We start from the raw sequence: 18,683 nt of genomic DNA on the forward strand, positions 1-18,683 counted from the left end.
CCAGTGAAAAAAGTCCACGACAAGTCCAATGTCTGTTCTTTAAATCGTTCCACGTCCAAGGTGCCGTCTGGGTGGGGTCAGTGGGCAGTTTGGAGTAGTGGCAAGGTAATTTGAAAGATGTCTAGATAGCTTTTCCTTGATGCTGCAGAACACAACCACGTTAGTTTGATGGATGGCAGTAGAGATTATTTTAAAAGGAAATGGGGGAAACCCCATTGGGTTTATCTTCAGTGTTGAGTGGCATTGTATCCTCAAGCGTTATCTCCATGTATGCATCATGCCATGCGTGTTTGACAGTATGGGTAAAGGAATGTCTGAAAATATGTATGCCAGAGTGAATTACCCATCCATAGACGGCAGCCTTTGTATCGCTGGGTGAGCGATGCGCTCTGGTATCAAAGGTGAAAACTAATCTGGCCGCTGAAATTCCCTCCTGTCTCCCTGTCTCGACACTTTGCCTTTGCCTTACAAATGGCCCTAACGAGATGCAAACATGTAAATTGCTGGTGGAGGAGATGGTGCGTTAGCACTTAGGTCTAAATGGCACAAATAGCCCAACTGTCAGATGGTAAAATGGAACTGGGCTGAGATCCCTCGACAAGCAATCTGTAATCAAAAATGGAGGAAAATTGCATTGCGGTTGGGGGATGGAGGGATGGGAAAAGAGGCCAAGGGAGAGATCGGAGTCAGAAGTACGATAGCTTTCTGGGCTGAATCTGTTCTTCTCTCTTCATCTGTCTCCAACACGTTTTGTTATGTTTTCTTCATCTCCTTATCTCCCCTATCACTGCTTTTTATAGTTGTCCCTTCTACAAGCTGTTTTCTGTTGGACGCACTACATAACATATTCTCCATGCATTTATTCTTTGCACGGTTGACTGCATTCATTCAAGAGCATCCCTCACTCCCTTCTTTTGCAGAAACCTCTGTGTCTGGGGGCTAAATGCTGCCACCGTTCGAGGAACATGGCAGCAGCAGTCCACCACTGGTTACACTTCCTGACAAAGGTGTTTATGTTGGCTTTTCAGAGAGGTGGTGGCAAGACCCCAAACCTGCAAACATGAGTTGTGGTTTCTATGGCGATTTATTCTAGTCAACTTAGAAGGACTGTTAGAGGTTAGAGCTACTGGAGACAGAGAAAGGGCACGTGGAAATGGTGGACAGCACACACACACACACACACACACACACACACACACACACAGGCAAACGTATGCTTATTTTCCAACTGAGACCTCCATTGCCAGAGAGCAATGCATCCTTTTAGAGAGGCAGTTTGTATTGTGGCTGGGTTTAAAGTACATCCTTTCCGCCGTGATGTCTTTACAGGTTAACAGAGCAGAACCTGTGGAGCGCTGCCCTATTCTCATCTATTGTTATGAGGAAAGAAATGGCATGTTTTGGTACAACCTATCGACCTGTAAGGGAACGAGGTGCGGGCCTGTGTAATGTATGCTCCCACTCTGTGTGCTGAACAGCATGTCGTCTCAGGGACCTGAGAACAGAGCGTGAGCAGTGTGTGTAAGAGGTGTTTCTGGTATGTGTGTGTGTTCATCTGCTTAGATTTGCCCGTGTGTGCTTCTGTCAACTCCTGTGACTACTGGTGTGTGTGTGTGTGTGTGTGTGTGTGTGTGTGTGTGTGTGTGTGTGTGTGTGTGTGTGTGTGTGTGTGTGTGTGTGTGTGTGTGTGCACATAGAGCCCCATCCATTGAGCATTCTATGTCGTGTAGCGATTGGAAGAGATGAGTCACCCCACTCAGACAACACCTACAAACCATCTCTCTCTCTATCGCTCCCTCTCATGCGCACACACACACACACACACACACACACACACAAGATGATTTGAGACATGATGTGCTTTCTCACCCAGTCACTTTAAGACAAAACCCTGTTGAAGAGGTTCCAGCCTCTTTGCTCTACATTTTAAAACAATCTTCTGTCAGATTTATTTTTATTGATTCATGTTCTCAGACTGAGGCGATGAAAGGTTTTCTAACACAAGTATGGAGGGGCAGGGTGGTGGCTTGAATCTAATGTTTGCAGTGAAAAATCTTAACATGAAATTAAGGTTGGGTTCCGGTGGCTAGTGCCATTTTAGATTTGGTTCCATGTTGGCAAGAAACCTTGATTCACTATAGTCTGAGGCTAACAAATATCTTTTATTGCTCTTTGCTCATTGTCATTAACAAAGACCAATATGCAAAACATTTAGGTAGTACGTTTTATTTTTAACTTATTTGTTAGTTGAAATTTTTTTTTTTATTGTATCAGCAGTTAGTCTTGTGGAGTAAGGTCTGGTTACACCACAGATACATTCTGGGATAAGAGACAAAACGCTATGGGTTGTTTGCATTGCATTTCTTTAAAACCAATGACAATCCTGTTGGGTGGCACTAATAGTTGGGAAGGAACTTGTTTTGGTGGAACATTTGCACCCTGCAAAAGAAAACGCCACATACAATATTAAATAGGGATGCACCGAAACCAGATTTTTGGGGTTCAGCCGAATTTCCACTGGTTAAGATTCTACCGAATCCTACTCTCATCCTCAGTCCATTTAAGTAGTTCTTTTGTAGATTATGGTGAACTTGTGTGTGTTGTAGCAGTGCTTTGCCATTGAGAACGAGGTAGCATGCTAGCACTAGCATGCTAGCGCTAGCATGCTAGCTTTTAGCGGTTGCAGTTAGCCAGCTCGTTTCGGCTAGTGATGTAGAAAGCCGTGCAGATTTTGACCAGCTCACCCGGAGAATGAAGGCAGGACACATTCAGAATCCATATCTCACTCAAAACATCATGGATGGATTTTTTCAGTTTGTATGCGTGTGGAAGCACCAGAGACACAAAATAACCCCAAATCCCAGAAACAGAGATTGTTTTTATCATATGGGCACTTTAACACAGTAAACACATTAATGAAGTACACAACGTCCACAGCAGTGTATTTTTCATTTGTTAGGGTCCTTGCCACCACAAGACAAATCGGCATTGCAAATTGAACATGTAGCTCGACTTGAATCGCCTTCTTTTGACTGACAGTACTGCCAAACAAACACTTTTTTTCTGCTCACGAGTTCCATTTTCCCTTTCTCACAGCCTACTGCATTGAACGCTCCACCTACGTAAACACCTTCCCATAATCAACGGCGGCGTCATTACGTTGACCAGCGTAGCACGCGTAGTGCAAGCGTAGGGTCCGTGGAAAAAAAATTATAAGGTTCGGCAGAAACTGAACCCCGTCAAAAAGCCTAATATTTGGCCGAATCCTGGATTTGGTGCATTCCTAATATTAAATGAAGTTAACTGTTCAAACAAACAAAAACAAAAAGTAACGTGAGCTATTTAAAATAGCTGGATACATGGTTAAATGTAATTTGCTTTTTCCAGTGTATCGCCGTGTGTACTTTGCCCATAGCAATCCCACCAATCGGTCCCAAACCATCCCAGTTTGATAGTAAATGCCGTAAACATCATCACTCCCAGAAAGAACCAAGCAGGCCTGCCTTGTTGCACGATCCAAATCTTCTTCAAAACTCTTTCCATTTTCCACGTGTAGCTTGCTAGCTCGAAGGTTGTTGTTGTTTCCCGTAGCGAAGGGATATTGAAAACGGCTGGAAATGTACTTCAGTTGATCCAGACTATTCAGCAGTATCTAATCTATTCCAATTCTGTAAGTAGCTTGCAGAATCTAGCAGCATTTTGTTCCGAGTCATGGCACCCAGCTTATGACTACTACTGACTTTGGCTTTCCCCTGACTTTTCCTCTGGCATCAAATACCTGCAAAACTAATGACATTCATCTAGGGATGGACATTTTAAGTAATTTCCATATTTGAGTCCTCGCCTTAAATTACTACTACTGGAGCACTATAATAGTGTCCGAAATTAGTTTTTGACGACGTCTTGAAGTAGCGTGGGATCATGAGAGCTGTCTTCATTGTTTAACAACCACCATTGCAATCTATCTGACGTGACTCGGGCAGAAATAATGTTCACAGACAAGGTAATGCATTCAAGTTTTATACACAATTAGTCCCATTTATTAATGTTATGTAATTTAATTCTAAGTCTAAGTCTGCAGACGTGAGTACTCGCGTCTCTTTGTTCCAGTTGCAGAGGGGCCGAGACCAGGTTTGGCCTACAGGGAATTATGAGCTTGTACTCTATTTGCGAGGTTGAGCAGTGCACAAGGCTCATTTTGTTTGATAGTCACGCTTTAAATATCTCCACACAACAGCAATCACAGTAACTTTTGTACAGGACTCTGAATAGCCTAAAGCTAAATGCAACACTTATAATCAGAGGCTCTAGAGAAATGAATGCTAATGAAACAATGCAAAGATAAATACACCACAACGGATATGCCTGAGCCTTAGATGACAGCGCTCATCGAGAGGGGCTTCATCTTTCACGCCGGGCAAGTTTCCTCATCGGCTCCTGATGTTTGTCGATTTGATGGATGTGCGCTCGTTTACCACGTGGTTTGATTGCTCGTCTCAAGGTGGGCTTTGTTTGCCTACCGCTGTTGGAACATTCGCCGTGGCGAGGGCGCCGATAACGAGCGTGACCGGATCTCAAAGCTACAAGCTGAGTGACAGCCACAAGGTGCAGCCAAAACACTGATGACCTGCGTTAATGGTGCATGACCGTTGTAAAGTCCAGAGGTTATTCTGTCCCGTCTGCTGTCCTGTGTCTTCTGTGGTGTATGGGCGGACCAGAGCGGGTTTGATTTGCACACTCACTTGGGTTCTTTTCCAGTGTTCACGCGGCCACTCAAGGATGATAAAATACAGTGCTGGATGGGCGCTGGGAGCCGGAAGCCCGCGGTCTGTGTTTTAATTTTGTTCTTCTCTCACTCCCTTTCCCTTCCCTCTCTCCCGCAATGTTTGTGCATTCTTGCATGCACCAATGTGATTACAACAGGGAAAGGAGCACATTGGCGAGGACATATGTCACAGATTGGTTTACAGATTCTGCGGTATCAACAGCATCAATTAAAAGCAAAAAGTGCATTAAGTTTGCAAGAGTTTGGGTTCTACCGGTTGTGCAGTTCATCATCATAACCGATTACTAGGCGGAAACAAGACACTGAGCATGTAAATCCTCTCAGATTAACAGTGTATTCGCCCCGTTTTATTTTGGAGGGCTGATAACCTTGCACCCACTGTGCCTGTGCGCTGAGATTATGGATCAAGTTTAATTGACTCTGGTAATCTGATTTTGGCATGGGGAGGGAGGATCCTGGATTAAAGTTGTAACTACAACACAAACAGGGGATCAGGGGCCTGTTTAGCTGCAGAGGCTAGCGGACAATGGGGGCACGTTTAGACGTAGAACATGCCCATGCTAATTCAGAATAGGCTAAACCAATCTGCCCTGTATGGTAGTATTGTTGCCTCTCTGTAATGAATTGCACTGTCAGGGCGCTGGTCACATTGTCCTGCCACACAGACTAATAAAGTGGCCATTGGTGCCATGATGTAATAGATAGCAATAATGATAATAACTGGAGTGGAGGAATCACATTTGAAGCTGGCTCCTCCTGTCCCTGTCTGACATCCTGCTTCTGCAAGAAAGAGTACAACAGGGAAGAGTTGTTAAGTGCATGCTGCGAGCTACGCCAGTGGCCTATCAGTCAGCATGACAGCCGGGATTTGCAACTCTACAGTCTGTATCTGTTGCACAGCACAGTGAGATCTATACATAACTTAAATGTACAGGAGTCGGTGTAAAACCCAAATGTAGGAGCCCTTAAGAGATAAAAAAAAAATATAAGAAAAAGTCAATATGCGTTAAAGAAAATGATTAATAGCTGGATTATAACAACGGTGCAGAAAAGCGATAGTTCTTGAGCTAGTGTTCAGTATAAGGGTACATTCATCCCACTCAAGCCTTCACTTCTAAATGCGCTGCAGCAGTTTGCTCCACATCACCCCAAGAGCATCAGCCCTGCTGCTAGGAGCCATACAGTATGACCAATTTGTTCAGGGCACCCTGTAGTTCACCCTCACCACTTTTCTTTGGGCCAATCCATCTGCAGAAAGGGACAATCTACCTTTATCCTCTTTCTTTTTCTCTATACACCCCCCTCCACCCCCCCCCCCCCCCTCCCACAGCTCTGCCTGCTATAAGCTGTTTTTGTGTAACCTTTATTTGTCCAGGGGAGGGTTCTGCTGAGCGTGCACACTCTATTCCAGCTTTGCCCTTCTTCGCTTTCATACTCGTCTGCTGTACAGTATATGCTGCTGCCCCATAAAAAGGCACTTCCTCTGTTGTTGGCCTCTAAACAGCTGTTCGGCACCTTGCACAAGGATACCTCTGTAGTTGTTGAAGAAGTGGTTGTTACTCTTTCACTTTCAGCCAGCCTGGTTCTCCCAGCCAGCCAACTCAAACCTTTAGGCTACTGCTGTCCTTCTCTGGCTGGTGTGGAAGCTGCCTGGTCCACCAGCTCTTCTGCTTGAAATGTTTGTTTGTTAGTAGTCTCATGGAATTCTCTTGTATAGCTTTGTGGTACTCTGCATGGCAACTAACTATTATTTTAATTACGATTTAATCTGCAGTTTTTTTGTTTGGCTTTTTGATTCATTGTTTGGTCTTTAAAGGTCCAGTGTGTAACGTGTTTAATTGTTCATTATCAAAATCTGTGTTGCCCGTTCACAAACTTGTCCTTTTTTATGAATATTTACCACTACTATCAATTCCAAATATTCCTTTTGGCTTGAAATTTTACATTTGCATTCGCATGAACTGGGGTAGACGCTCCATATTCATGCCCATCTTGAAATACGTTAGAGATTAAACCATTAATCAGTTACAAAAATAGTTGAAACATTTTCTGTTGATCGACTAATGATGAATTGTTTCAGCTCTATTGCGAATCCCACATTCATCTGCTACAGGTTTTGATGATGGTAACATGTTACATCAGTGTCGACATTGTTTTGTCTTTTTACGGGTGTTATTCTTCATATCTGAACAGCCTTGTCCTGCATCTGCAGCTTTAGTAACACCTGATTTTTAGCTCCACTATTGACGGCTCAGCTCGGATGGAGATGTTGGTCTGTCTTGGTTCACTTGGCTGCTGGGAACAGCACATTCTGCTGTTAGCAGTGCTTTTAAGCTTTTAATAAACTTAAATTGTGTTTAAAGTATGTAGCGCATACACAATGAAAAGAAATCCTAAATTAAGTATACTCCAAAAAGCCAGCATGCATAATTACATTGCTTGATTTTTGAATGTGGCGCTAATGGAAACTACTCCCAATGCAATGTTTGACAGAAATGGAGGAGCTACTAGAAACAGCACAGAGTGAAAAGATGGCAGACAACGCTGTTAATTACTTACCTTTATTTGCGGCTAACGCTCCTTTCTTCGATGGAGCGTAGGACTCCAGAGTCTTCTGTCCTGGGCTATCCTTTCCAGCTGTTTCCATGTCAGCCCTCTCTGCTGATGTCAGTCTCAAGGTCCCTTGGCCGGGTGTTCTTGGGCCTGCTCTTTCTTGTGACTTGGGGTTTCCCTCTAAGGGCCTGCATGGTGGTGCTGGCGACGTTGCTGTTTTTTTCGGAGTGTGAGGCCGATCCATCCCCCATTCAAGTGTCATTCCCTTCAGGGTCACTGGGTCTTTGTGGGTTGTGTTGGCCTTGAGGACTTTAGTATCCCTTCATGAATGTTGAGGCTGACTTGTGTTGAGGTTTCTACCAGTACCCTTGTCTTCTCTGTGAGATAGCAAAGTCTAGGTCATCTAGCTCATCAGTGCTGTGAATACATACAATTTAATAAAAGATAAAGCAGAGAAATAACTGTACTCCTTTTTAAAAAATGCAGTTTTTCAGTGTTTTCAAAATTGGTAACAGCATTCCGAGCTGCAGCTCAGTCGTCGTCTGCCGGTTCAGTTTTTCTGCTCAGTACATTGATTTCTTCTACAATAAAAGTCAATTTGCTACTTTTTTAGTAATGATTAACCACTTCTAAGATGCATAATGTCTTTATGGATTTGGAGGAAAAGCAGCTTAGCACAGCTGTGGGCTACTGAGCTTTATATGTTGGGGTGAGAAATGGTTAAATACTCTGGAGGCGAGAGGCTGACATTCTCAGCCACCATTACAAGCCCAGAGATGATGATAATATATCCCATGAGACCGTTTGACGTCCTCCATTGCACCTAATGCCATTTAACTATGGCTGCCGTCACTCACCATGTGACCAGCTCAATATGTCTGAGCACAAGTTAGTTTTTACTGATGCAGTAACTGAAACGTTTTCTCTTTGACCTTTAGTTACGTTGATGTTTGTGCTGGGTTATTTTTCATGATCTAAACCCCCCTATGAAGTATTATTTGCTCTTTAAGTATATAAATCAGCTTACTGACATAAAAGCTTAATCTCAGTAGGATTTCTTGCTGATGCTTCAGGGCCTTGATTTTTTAACATCAATTCATTGAGCTGTAATTAACACCAGTTTTCATTGTCCTTCCATGACATCGCTCCAGGGACAAATACAAACGTAATAATTCCCTGTAAATCTGTAACTGCCAAATTATACGAAGCTGTTTACAATTTTGGAATGTGTTTGTCATGTGTTTTCCCCCCAAAAGGGCCAACCCCTCAGCACCCTCCGAAGTAATGGTACATTTTATTGTTGGGTCTAATTACAGTCCTCTCTCCTTCCCTGTTGTCGTTTTTAATTTTCTGGTCCAGCTATAAGCTGCAAACTAACGTCTGTAGTTTTATTGAAGATTGATAATTGGTTCTTCCACCACCTTTCAAAGTTTGGCAAGAATAGGTCTTCGGAGATGTTGTGGTTAATATTAAAGCGGCTCTAAATCAATACTTTTATTTCAGCAATGGATCAACTGACTACATGTATCTGGAAGATGTCGCGCACAGTGACAAGCCCACCGAGAACGACCACCCGACTCTGCAGTTCCCCTCAGCTCTATGGTGTTTTAGCCTCTTTCAGCTTTGGTTTGACAGCCCCCAACTTAATTGATTTAGTCTCATCTCTCTCACCAGCCTTGTTACCAGCAGCAGGCTAAAAGCTCTGATAAACCAACTGTACTGTACACATCACGCAAGATCCGCCGGATCACATATGACACGAAAATCCATCTTGTCAGGCTTCAAGTAATGTATTTGTGGTTTAGGTTTATGTGTGTGATGGCCGTGATGGTTTGTTCAAAACAACAATGGCGGGCGTCTTAGATAGCAGTTCATCCATCACCTGCTAGGTATTATTTTTTTAAGTACCTGCCCTTTTCCAAACAGTTTCCAGTGACGGCTTTTTTGAATGGTTCTGTGTCACAAACCATATGGTGCGTCAAGTTACTATACACTACCTGTTTAGCACTAAACAGACAATAACGTTGGCAATTAGGTGTTGAAGAAAGTGGAGCATTTAGCAGCAAAAGAGGACTTAAAGAGCTAAGAAAGGGGGAGTGAATATTGCTATGTCAGGTGGACACAGGCACAACTCCAAATCAATGCTAAAGTTGCTCTGTGTCTGCTGGATGTGTAAGTGTTTGCTGTCATGTTTCCAAGGGCTTTGACCTATGACTGGTCAGTGCAAGTTTCACTGCCCGACTCTCTGAGTTCTTGTTGGCTCCATTCGGTTGGCATTTTCTCCTGGTGTCTTTGTTCATTTCTTGTGGGTGCCCTGGTTTCTTCCCAAAATCTAAAGATGGCACATTTGCAGATGTATTACTAAATTGAAACACTGATTTCAGAAGTAGACAAAAGCAGGCTTCTCATTTCTAGCCACCAATTTTGCCGGCTGAAATTGCAATTGTTGCTATCACATTTTATCAGCTGTAGCTAGCTAGCTAATTAAGCTAACGTGAACGCCATAAGTTGGTTGACGACGCCTTTATCAGCTGACATTTAAAATTTCCAACTGACTGTTAAAGAATCCTCTTAACGCCTGTAAGCTAGTTAGCTGCATGCTATCATTTGTAAGTTCAGAGCAGATAAACGCAGTGTGTAATCCTTAGACTTTAGTGAGCTCAGACTTTGGTTTTGGAAAGGCTAAAAAACAGACACCCCCCTTCAAAGCTCGTTATATGCCGAGTCTTACCGTAGATGTGAATGTGAGGGTAAACGGTTGTCTGTCTATACAGTATATGTACGTGTTAGCCGTTTAAAGTAGGGGTTCAACGGATCAAAAAACTTGGATCGGATCATTTTTCGGGTCAGCAAAAAAAAAAGACAAAACAAATAAACATAAGTTTGTTCTTTTTGTCCATGCTATTGACCAAGATTCCCTTCTGTGATGCCAAATTCACTACATGTGCAAATAACCCAATCTGTGGGCCCAGTCCTGCCTCATTCACTGCATTTATTTGTTTTTTGGCATTATCAGTTGTGACTGGGATATTACTAGTACTGGGCCTCTTTATCTTCCATTCCTCCACTGCTTGTGTCAGTACCTGCACAAGATGAGTGCTTGTGTGACTCTCGTAGAGGGGGCGTGTCTGCAGCACCGGACTTCTCATCTCCCAGTCTGCTGTGGTGAAGTGAGCGGTTATCGTCACATAGCTCTCCGTTCCCCTGGACGTCCACCCGTCTGTCGTGAGCGTAACAGAGGATGCTCGGGATAGTTCATCCACAACTTTTTTCTTCTCCTGCTCATAAAGACCTGGCACAATTATTTCGCTGAAGTGGGTGCGCGACGGGATGTCGTAACGTGGCTCAAGCACTTTTCTGCATGTGTTTAAAGCCTTCGTTTTGCACAACCAAATATGACCTCATGTCTGCACCTATAAACACACCGATAGCGTTTGTGATGGCTTTAGCCCGGTCTGATTGTGCAACATAATAATACTGTATCTGAAGTCTCTTTTATATAGACCTTAGTGGTCCCCTCATACTGTATCTAAAGTCTCTTTTATATAGGCCTTAGTGGTCCCCTAATACTGTATCTGAAGTCTCTTTTATATAGACATTAGTGGTCCCCTAATACTGTATCTGAAGTCTCTTTTATATAGACATTAGTGGTCCCCTAATACTATATCTGAAGTCTCTTTTATATAGACCTTAGTGGTCCCCTAATACTATATCTGAAGTCTCTTTTATATAGACCTTAGTGGTCCCCTAATACTGTATCTGAAGTCTCTTTTATATAGACCTTAGTGGTCCCCTAATACTGGTATCTGAATTATCTTTTATATAGACCTTAGTGGTCCCCTAATACTGTATCTGAAGTCTCTTTTATATAGGCCTCAGTGGTCCCCTAATACTGTATCTGAAGTCTCTTTTTATATAGGCCTTAGTGGTCCCCTAATGTGTCTGTAGCTATTGAGGAGGGAGAGGGGGGGGCAGGGTGTGGCCTTGACCAACTGCCACTTTGCTCGTTTGAAAGCCATGATGTCTCTCTCTCTCTCATGGGTGGGCCAAATTCTCTGGGCGGGCAAAGCAGAGAAAGGGGAGGTAACCTTGCTCCTTATGAACTCATAAGGAGAAGATTGCAGATCGGCCTAACTCATATTAATTCCTATATTAACGCCTATTGAGAGCTGGAAAAAGACTCCTGCCCACCATGACAAGGAAAAGGGTAACATGCCGCCTATAAATGATGGATGAACAGATGGATGGATGGATGGGAAACATGTTTCATAGCATCAGAAGTTATGTATTATATGCAGTTTGCAGTAAATAAAGTGATCTCTTGTTAGTAGCAGAACAACCTCAGAGCAATGACTGCCTTTAAAGAATACATTGTGAATTTGTTTTAATGTATAACCCGAATGAAAATCTTGGCTCTGACTCTTTTTACTTCCTTTATTCTTTTTCCTCTTTCAACGCACAGGAAAGGCTTTATTAGACTCAGTGATGAGTGTCTGTACCACACGCTCTCCTGCTCTACATCTCCCCAGCGTCCTGTCCCCCGAACCTTTCATCTCAGGCCACTACTTTACAACTGTGCTTATAAATGCTCAGTTGAAGGCCGCAACCCGTCACAGGCCCCGACAGGCAGCCTTTAGATAAACACGGAGAGAGAAGATCCCACTCGGCTACATTCCTGAGACAATGATGGAGTCAGACAGCGTGTGTGTGTGTGGGTGTGTGTGGGTGTGTGGGTGGATCAACCTCGCAGACACAAACTCACACTGAGCTGGCAGGGCTATGGAGATAAGGTGCACTTTATTTAGCAACGTCAACATGATGGAGCCTAAATCGTGACGTCACAGCTGGCTCCACACAGAGATGTGAAAATGGGTGTAGAAATGTTACCGTGGCTTGTTTTGTCTCTGAATACAACCGATCTAAATCTTACAGATACGGTGATAAATGAAAGTGTTAAAAAGGAGTCTCTATTTTGAGAGTTTAAGACCCAATGTGGAATAAATTACCAAGCGAATGGACAGTGACGTTGATAAGGGCTTAATGGGCGCCTGTTAACAATAAGACCCAAAAAGCGACTTGACTTTGTTTTCGTTTTTTGCCTGGCTGCTATCCATTTTTGTTTTGCTTTCAATGTTGGCAGACTATGAAGACAATGCTATTGTTGCACTCAGTCGCTCCGACTGTAAGAGTGTCAGCTAAATGCCTGAAATGCAAAATGTAAATGCAGGGGGAAGACTATTCACTCGACAGGGTTGTTACTCTTTTATGCTGATTTGGACAGCGTTGTAACTCGAAGACATTTCCTTGACATCCATTTGTATTTTGCTTGCGTATCTTGTCGGCGCAGTCTACTATGCCTATGCATATGAAGAGCTCATCATCTTCGTCTTTGGGTGGATTGTCGGAAATGCTGTCACTGTGCAGGCCTAGTTCTTGCTCACTGATTATCTTTATGACACTGTATTTATGATGACTTCTGTCTGATCTCCACTTTCTCTCTCTCTCTCTCTCCTTTTTCCTGCCTCAGGATCTGAAGAAGGTGCTGTCTTTCCCCCCATACCCTGGGGAGTATTTGCACCCGGTCGTGTATGCCTGCACGGCGGTCATGTTGCTCTGCCTCTTTGCCTCCATCATCACGTACATAGTGCACCACAGGTAAGAAGAAAAGCACCGCCTCCATTTTGTTGTATAGTAGTATACAAGTATACATTTCAACTTTACGCACCTGCGTTTAACATCACAGCCATTAACTTCAGTTCCACATCTGGACACCGGGGCAGACACTTTTGTAATCCCTTACCCTTTTTCCTTTTTTTTTTTTTTTTTTTGAGTCCTCTGTCAGAAAACCTGGGGTGTGAGTCAGATGCTTTAGGCTGGCGTAAAGCACTGCAGCCTGTCTGACTAAGAGGATCTTAAACACATGCGTGTGTGTGTGTGTTTCAGATGGTCATAGCAGAAATGTATGCTTCTATTGGATTTCTAAGGGGCATATAGGCCACCTTCACTCCATATTCCAAATGCAGATGAAGACAGAGATTCTGCTGTTATTAAAGTGGCCAGAGCCTGTCTGGCGTATTATTTCAGCTCACCAATTCATCATCAGTTTTTCTTGTACTGTACATCATCAGTCACTTTATCATGTCCTTGGCATTAATGTGGAATTATTGTAAGAGCCCACCGTCCATTTTCATATGAAGGAAATGGGGAAATGTCTCAAATGTCACATTTTCTAAAGAAAATGATTGTGTTATTCTTGGAATAACACAGTTGACTGATATTTTCTCAGACACATATATTTGGCTTTATTTATGTTTTCGTGTCCCTACTGTGACTAAAGTGCAAAATTGATGAAACTGTGTGAACGCGCGCAGGAGCAATTGCAGTTTGCATTCATCTGTGACACCTGGGCGGGAGACAGGCTGCGTCCTTCTGCAGTCAGACAGCGATGACAGCATCTAAGGCTCCAAACATCACTGCAGACATCACTTACGTACTGTCGTCTAGCACCGCAGCATTAACTGAAGAAAAACAGACAGGAGTGATATGTGAACAGTTTCCAAACACAACTGGATATTCTAAAATTTGGTGCAGATTTAGTCTAATATTAGTCAAACATGATGCAAAGAAATAATTCACAACCATGATCCATAGTAGGGTTTTCAGAACTATTAACGGGAATGACGTAAAGACGAGTGCGAAAAATCCTTAAAGGTCTCATGGCATGAAAATTTCACTTTGATGTTTTTTAACATTATTATGCGTTCCCCCAGTCTGCCTATGGTCCCCCAGTGGCTAGAAATGGTGATAGGTGTAAACCGAGCCCTGGGTATCCTGCTCTGACTTTGAGAAAATGAAAGCTCAGATGGGCTGATCTGGAATCTTCTCCTTATGAGGTCATAAGGAGCAAGGTTACCTCCCCTTTCTCTCCCCCTCTCTCCTCCTCAATAGCTACAGACACAGAAATGGCACATACTAAGGAAAGCTCATTGTGGGACTGGCTCTAGTGGCTGTAATTCTGCACCAAGGCTGAATTTTGGGAAAGAGACTTCCGATACAGTATTAGGGGACCACTAAGGTCTGTATAAAAGCATCCAAAGAGCACCATGTCATGGGACCTTTAATAAGGGGGCTTTTTTATGAAATGGCAGTAATGCACCACTGCTTAGGAAAACAAATACAATATATTACAAATATATTTTTATTTGAATCTTAGATAAAGAACTATAGTAGTTGCTGTTCTAACAGGTATTTTATTAGACTATTTCACAACTGAGGGACAGGACTCTGTGTTTTAATATATGATTTAGTATCTTAACTTGCACACCATTACAGGTTATATTGGAATCAGACATTTCTGGAAAAAAAATCATTAGTTACATGTATGATCATGCCTTTTTGCCAATTTTTTAAATATTGCTTTCGCAGCAGAGTACATTTACATGCACGTACGTATCCTGGTCTTACACCTAGACTGTATATAAAGATGGACGACATGTCTCCACTTCCTCCCACTGTACAAAAGTAAAGCCAAAATATCCCGGATTCGGGCGCTGCCATCTTGTAATTTTGGAGTCTGCTCAGTAGTAATCAGGCAGTGAAGCCACTGTATGGAAGTCCCGCCCATACACCCGCCCGAACCACTTGTGAGTCAATCACAGATGTCAATCATGGCGTTTCACCCCATTTTTGTAGCATCAAATAACTAATAAAAGCCAAACCAGTCTGAAAAATGAGCACTTGAACAAACATCAGCCTGATAAGAATTACCTACAATGACAGAAACCATCTTTGGAAGAAAAATTTATTTGACCTGTACTTTTGATTTCTTAATTTTGGCCCATGTAATGTCCCATCCACTAACATGGAGGGGGGTGGGATTCATGACCTTTACTGCAGCCAGCCACTAAGGGACTATCCAAATGTTTTGGCTTCAACCCCTGATCTTACCGTTTTTTTTTTTCATATTTATGATATGACAATTATGTGGAACATGAGAAACTTTACTCATATCCTCATACAGATAAACATAGCAGCATCCAGATTTCTGATCGCCTGCCTGCCGGCACCTGGAAAAGGTGTTTACATTCAACAGTATCCCAATTTGTACGGGGGTGCTCAAGCTGGCCCATCCAGGTTTCTCAGAACCAGGCAGGGACTGAAGTTAACTTTTTTTGTCCACCAGCCACTGTGGCAGGTGGATTTTAAAATCCACTAGCCACACAGGCTTTTTACCAGCCAAAGTTTTTGCCTCATAAAGGTGAAATACAGGAAATGCACAAGCATCGTTCTTGAACTTGTTAAGAATACACATTTAAGTGCTGTCAAGTTATTAATGAAATCAATATAATTAATGACTCTTATCAAACATATATTTTTTTATCTTTTTATTTAATGATTATCATATACGACTGCTCCTCTGAGGCCACAAAAAAGGAGCAGACACACTCCTCTTCCTCCACCTCTTTCTCTTGCCGTTGTCTCCAACTGTCCACTTGGTAATAAAACGTCTTCTTTTACTTTTCATCTTTTTGTTGGTTTCTTGTTTCAGTCGGTCCTCTTCCCCCCAGTAATGCGGCACCATATTTTTTAGCTCAAATCCAAGCAAATGGCGGACTTGGTTGATATGTGAAAGAAAAACAATGGCAAAGAACCCAACTCTGAAGCACTCAATTCTCATTGGCTGCCAAGGTGGCAGGTAGATTGACAGTTTTACCCGCCAATGGCAAAATTCACCCGCATTTGGCGCGTGGTCGGGTGTTAATTTCAGGCCCTGGAACCAGGATAAGGTGTTTACATGGGTAAAGCATAACTGGGATACTAAATACGATACGATACTATGCATGTAAACACACTAATGTATCACAAAGTGCTTTTCTGAACAAGAAGACATTAATTCCCGTCCAAACGAGAGAGAGAGAGAGAGAGAGAGAGAGAGAGAGAAAAAGCCCATATTTAGGATATGAAGCCTGAGCTTTTGTGGTGTCTGTCCAACACACAGGAGGGTTAGAGGCTTTTTTCTTTCAGCGGCGCTCACATTAACAAAATCCTCCACCTCCTCGTCCTCCACACCTCCCTCTAGGCACTCCCCAGCACTGAAACACATCTCTGTTTAGTAACACTTTAGTTATATAGTATCACTCCAGCTGACTGACAGTATCCGAGCAGTGAAGCACAAGGGACTGCGTGTTAAATGGGCAGAATGTGAGGGAGGCTGTTCAAGGATAGGCACCGGGGGTTGTTCATGTTTGAATTTGTCACTTTATCACTTCAGCTCACACACACACACACACATACACACACATGCATCAATATATGCATACAACGTGTGCCGTTTGTTCTTTCTCTGCCAGCGTGATAAGCCGTGATAGAATCTGATTGGTGATTATGGGTGCAATGCGGACGTGTGATGTATGAGCCTAGTCAAGAACATAGTGGTGGGTATCATATCGTTGAACCCAAAAATCACTCAATTGGTGCAATTTGCGTCAAGTGTTCCCAGAGTCATACTGGAGCACCTGATGTCATGCACATACTGATGGAATCAGAGGAACTTTGTCTTTCCAGTGGTTATCAATGTTCAACAGGGACAAACGTCCATACGTGAAATTATATTAATATTATGTTTCTTACTGAATTACTTTTTACTTACTTTTTATTGTTGTCTGTATTTTATGGTTACAGGAACTGTTAGCAGCTAGTACAGCATTGCACTTTTCCATTGTCCATATTTACCAAAATGTCAAGAGACACTGCTTAGGCTAAAATAAATACAGACTGCACTTTCTGTTTACAGCCAAAGCATGATGGATCTTGGTGTAAAAATCTTAAATTACGCATAATAGGAATGAAAAAAAAAAGGTTAAAAATGCCTATCAATGTGTGTGTTGCCTGAGTTTGTTTAAAAAAAAAAAAGAGTGGACATAAGAACCCTCCCCCCCCCAAAAACATTAAAATAAAATAAAAATAAATAAAAAGACAGTGACAACATGATCATTTTTAAAAATCTTTTTCCATCTAAGTTAATGATTTACAAGCAGCAAAATAAGATACTTATAAAGTACTGATCTAATTACTTTTTTAATGGGTCAGCTGACTATGTGTGATCTTATTCTGCAGTTCTCCTCAGCTCCACGAAGCTTTGTAGCATCTTTTAGCTCACTGTTTTGATTTTACAGCCGGCAACTCTACTTCTCTTTGGTTCAGCCTCACAGCTCTCATCAGCGGTATTTCCAGCCACAGCAGGCAGCTGTGTTCTGTGAAAAAGCTCTGATAAACCCACTTTGTCAGCAACAAACGTTGGACAGACACACGTTAGAAGGTGGTATGTCATCAATGTGTTTACAGCTATTAGTATCTATTAGCATAATTATCAGTATCGGGAATATTTTCAATATTGTGGTATTGATTTCAACCGTTTAGCCCAGCCCTATGCTGCCAGCTTGCTACCTCCCCCCCCCCATCATAATTAGCTTGAAACCACTTCCATTTCTCCATTTACCAGCGCTGCTACCTATGGTTTATGGGACTTACAGTATCAGCGTGTTTGGAGCGTGTCTTCCACCAATGAAATGGCTTGGCTGAAACTACACATGGTAGAGTGTGTCATGTTATACTGTCCATAGCTTTATTGGCCCGTTCAGTTGGCTCAGCAGTGGGTGCAGGGTGAGAGCAGATGCAGAGAGAGAGGACAGTTTTATCTCCCCCCTCCTTACCTTCTGGGAGATGGGGATGTGGAGGGTTGCCAGGTTAATGTACTTGACCCAATGAAAGCTCAGAGCAGAGCCTATGAAAACCTTCTTCCAGGGGAGGCCAGGAGCCGGCCTGATTTATGGCCTCTTTGCTGAATGGAGTTCAGTACTTGGACCGCGGCGGAGGCATCGACAACAGCAGCTTTAACTCTCCCTCCCCTTCCGCAGAGCAGTGTAGCCCGGCCCCAGACACGCCTCACAGCTCACTGCTGAGCCACTGCTTCATCTACAGTTGGCTCACGTGCAGCCGGGGCTCCGCTCCTCCATTTTGGGGAGTGGAGATTTCCAGCACAATGTTATATAATTTCAAATGGTGACAGTGACTGTAGGGATGAAAAGGATGGGAGCAGACATGGGGAAGTAATTAAAAGAATGGATGGTCTGTTTACGTTCGTATTGTCTGACCTATTTAGCCTATTCTCTAACAGCTGGATGGAAAATGGCAATGTGGGTTAAGTGCCCTGCCCAAGACTGTGTAACCCCCCCGGCTAATGCCATATTTCACAAAGTGAATATGAGTGCATAGTTTTACATTGTAAAAACTACAATTGGCCCAGCCAACTGGAAGCAATCTCATTTTATTTCCTCATCAAACC

The 18,683-nt window shown here is 42.9% G+C and overlaps 1 protein-coding gene across 1 annotated transcript in view; it reads left to right on the forward strand.

Annotated features, from left to right (window-relative positions):
- The window catches only part of adgra1b (adhesion G protein-coupled receptor A1b), a 223,123-nt gene that overhangs the window by 167,478 nt on the left and 36,962 nt on the right, over positions 1–18,683 (forward strand). The window contains 1 exon segment of the mRNA XM_028604301.1: positions 12,867–12,994. Within this exon segment, the coding sequence (XP_028460102.1) occupies positions 12,867–12,994 (128 nt within the window).

The sequence above is a fragment of the Perca flavescens genome, chromosome 17, assembly GCF_004354835.1.
Source record: "Perca flavescens isolate YP-PL-M2 chromosome 17, PFLA_1.0, whole genome shotgun sequence".
NCBI lineage: Eukaryota > Metazoa > Chordata > Actinopteri > Perciformes > Percidae > Perca > Perca flavescens.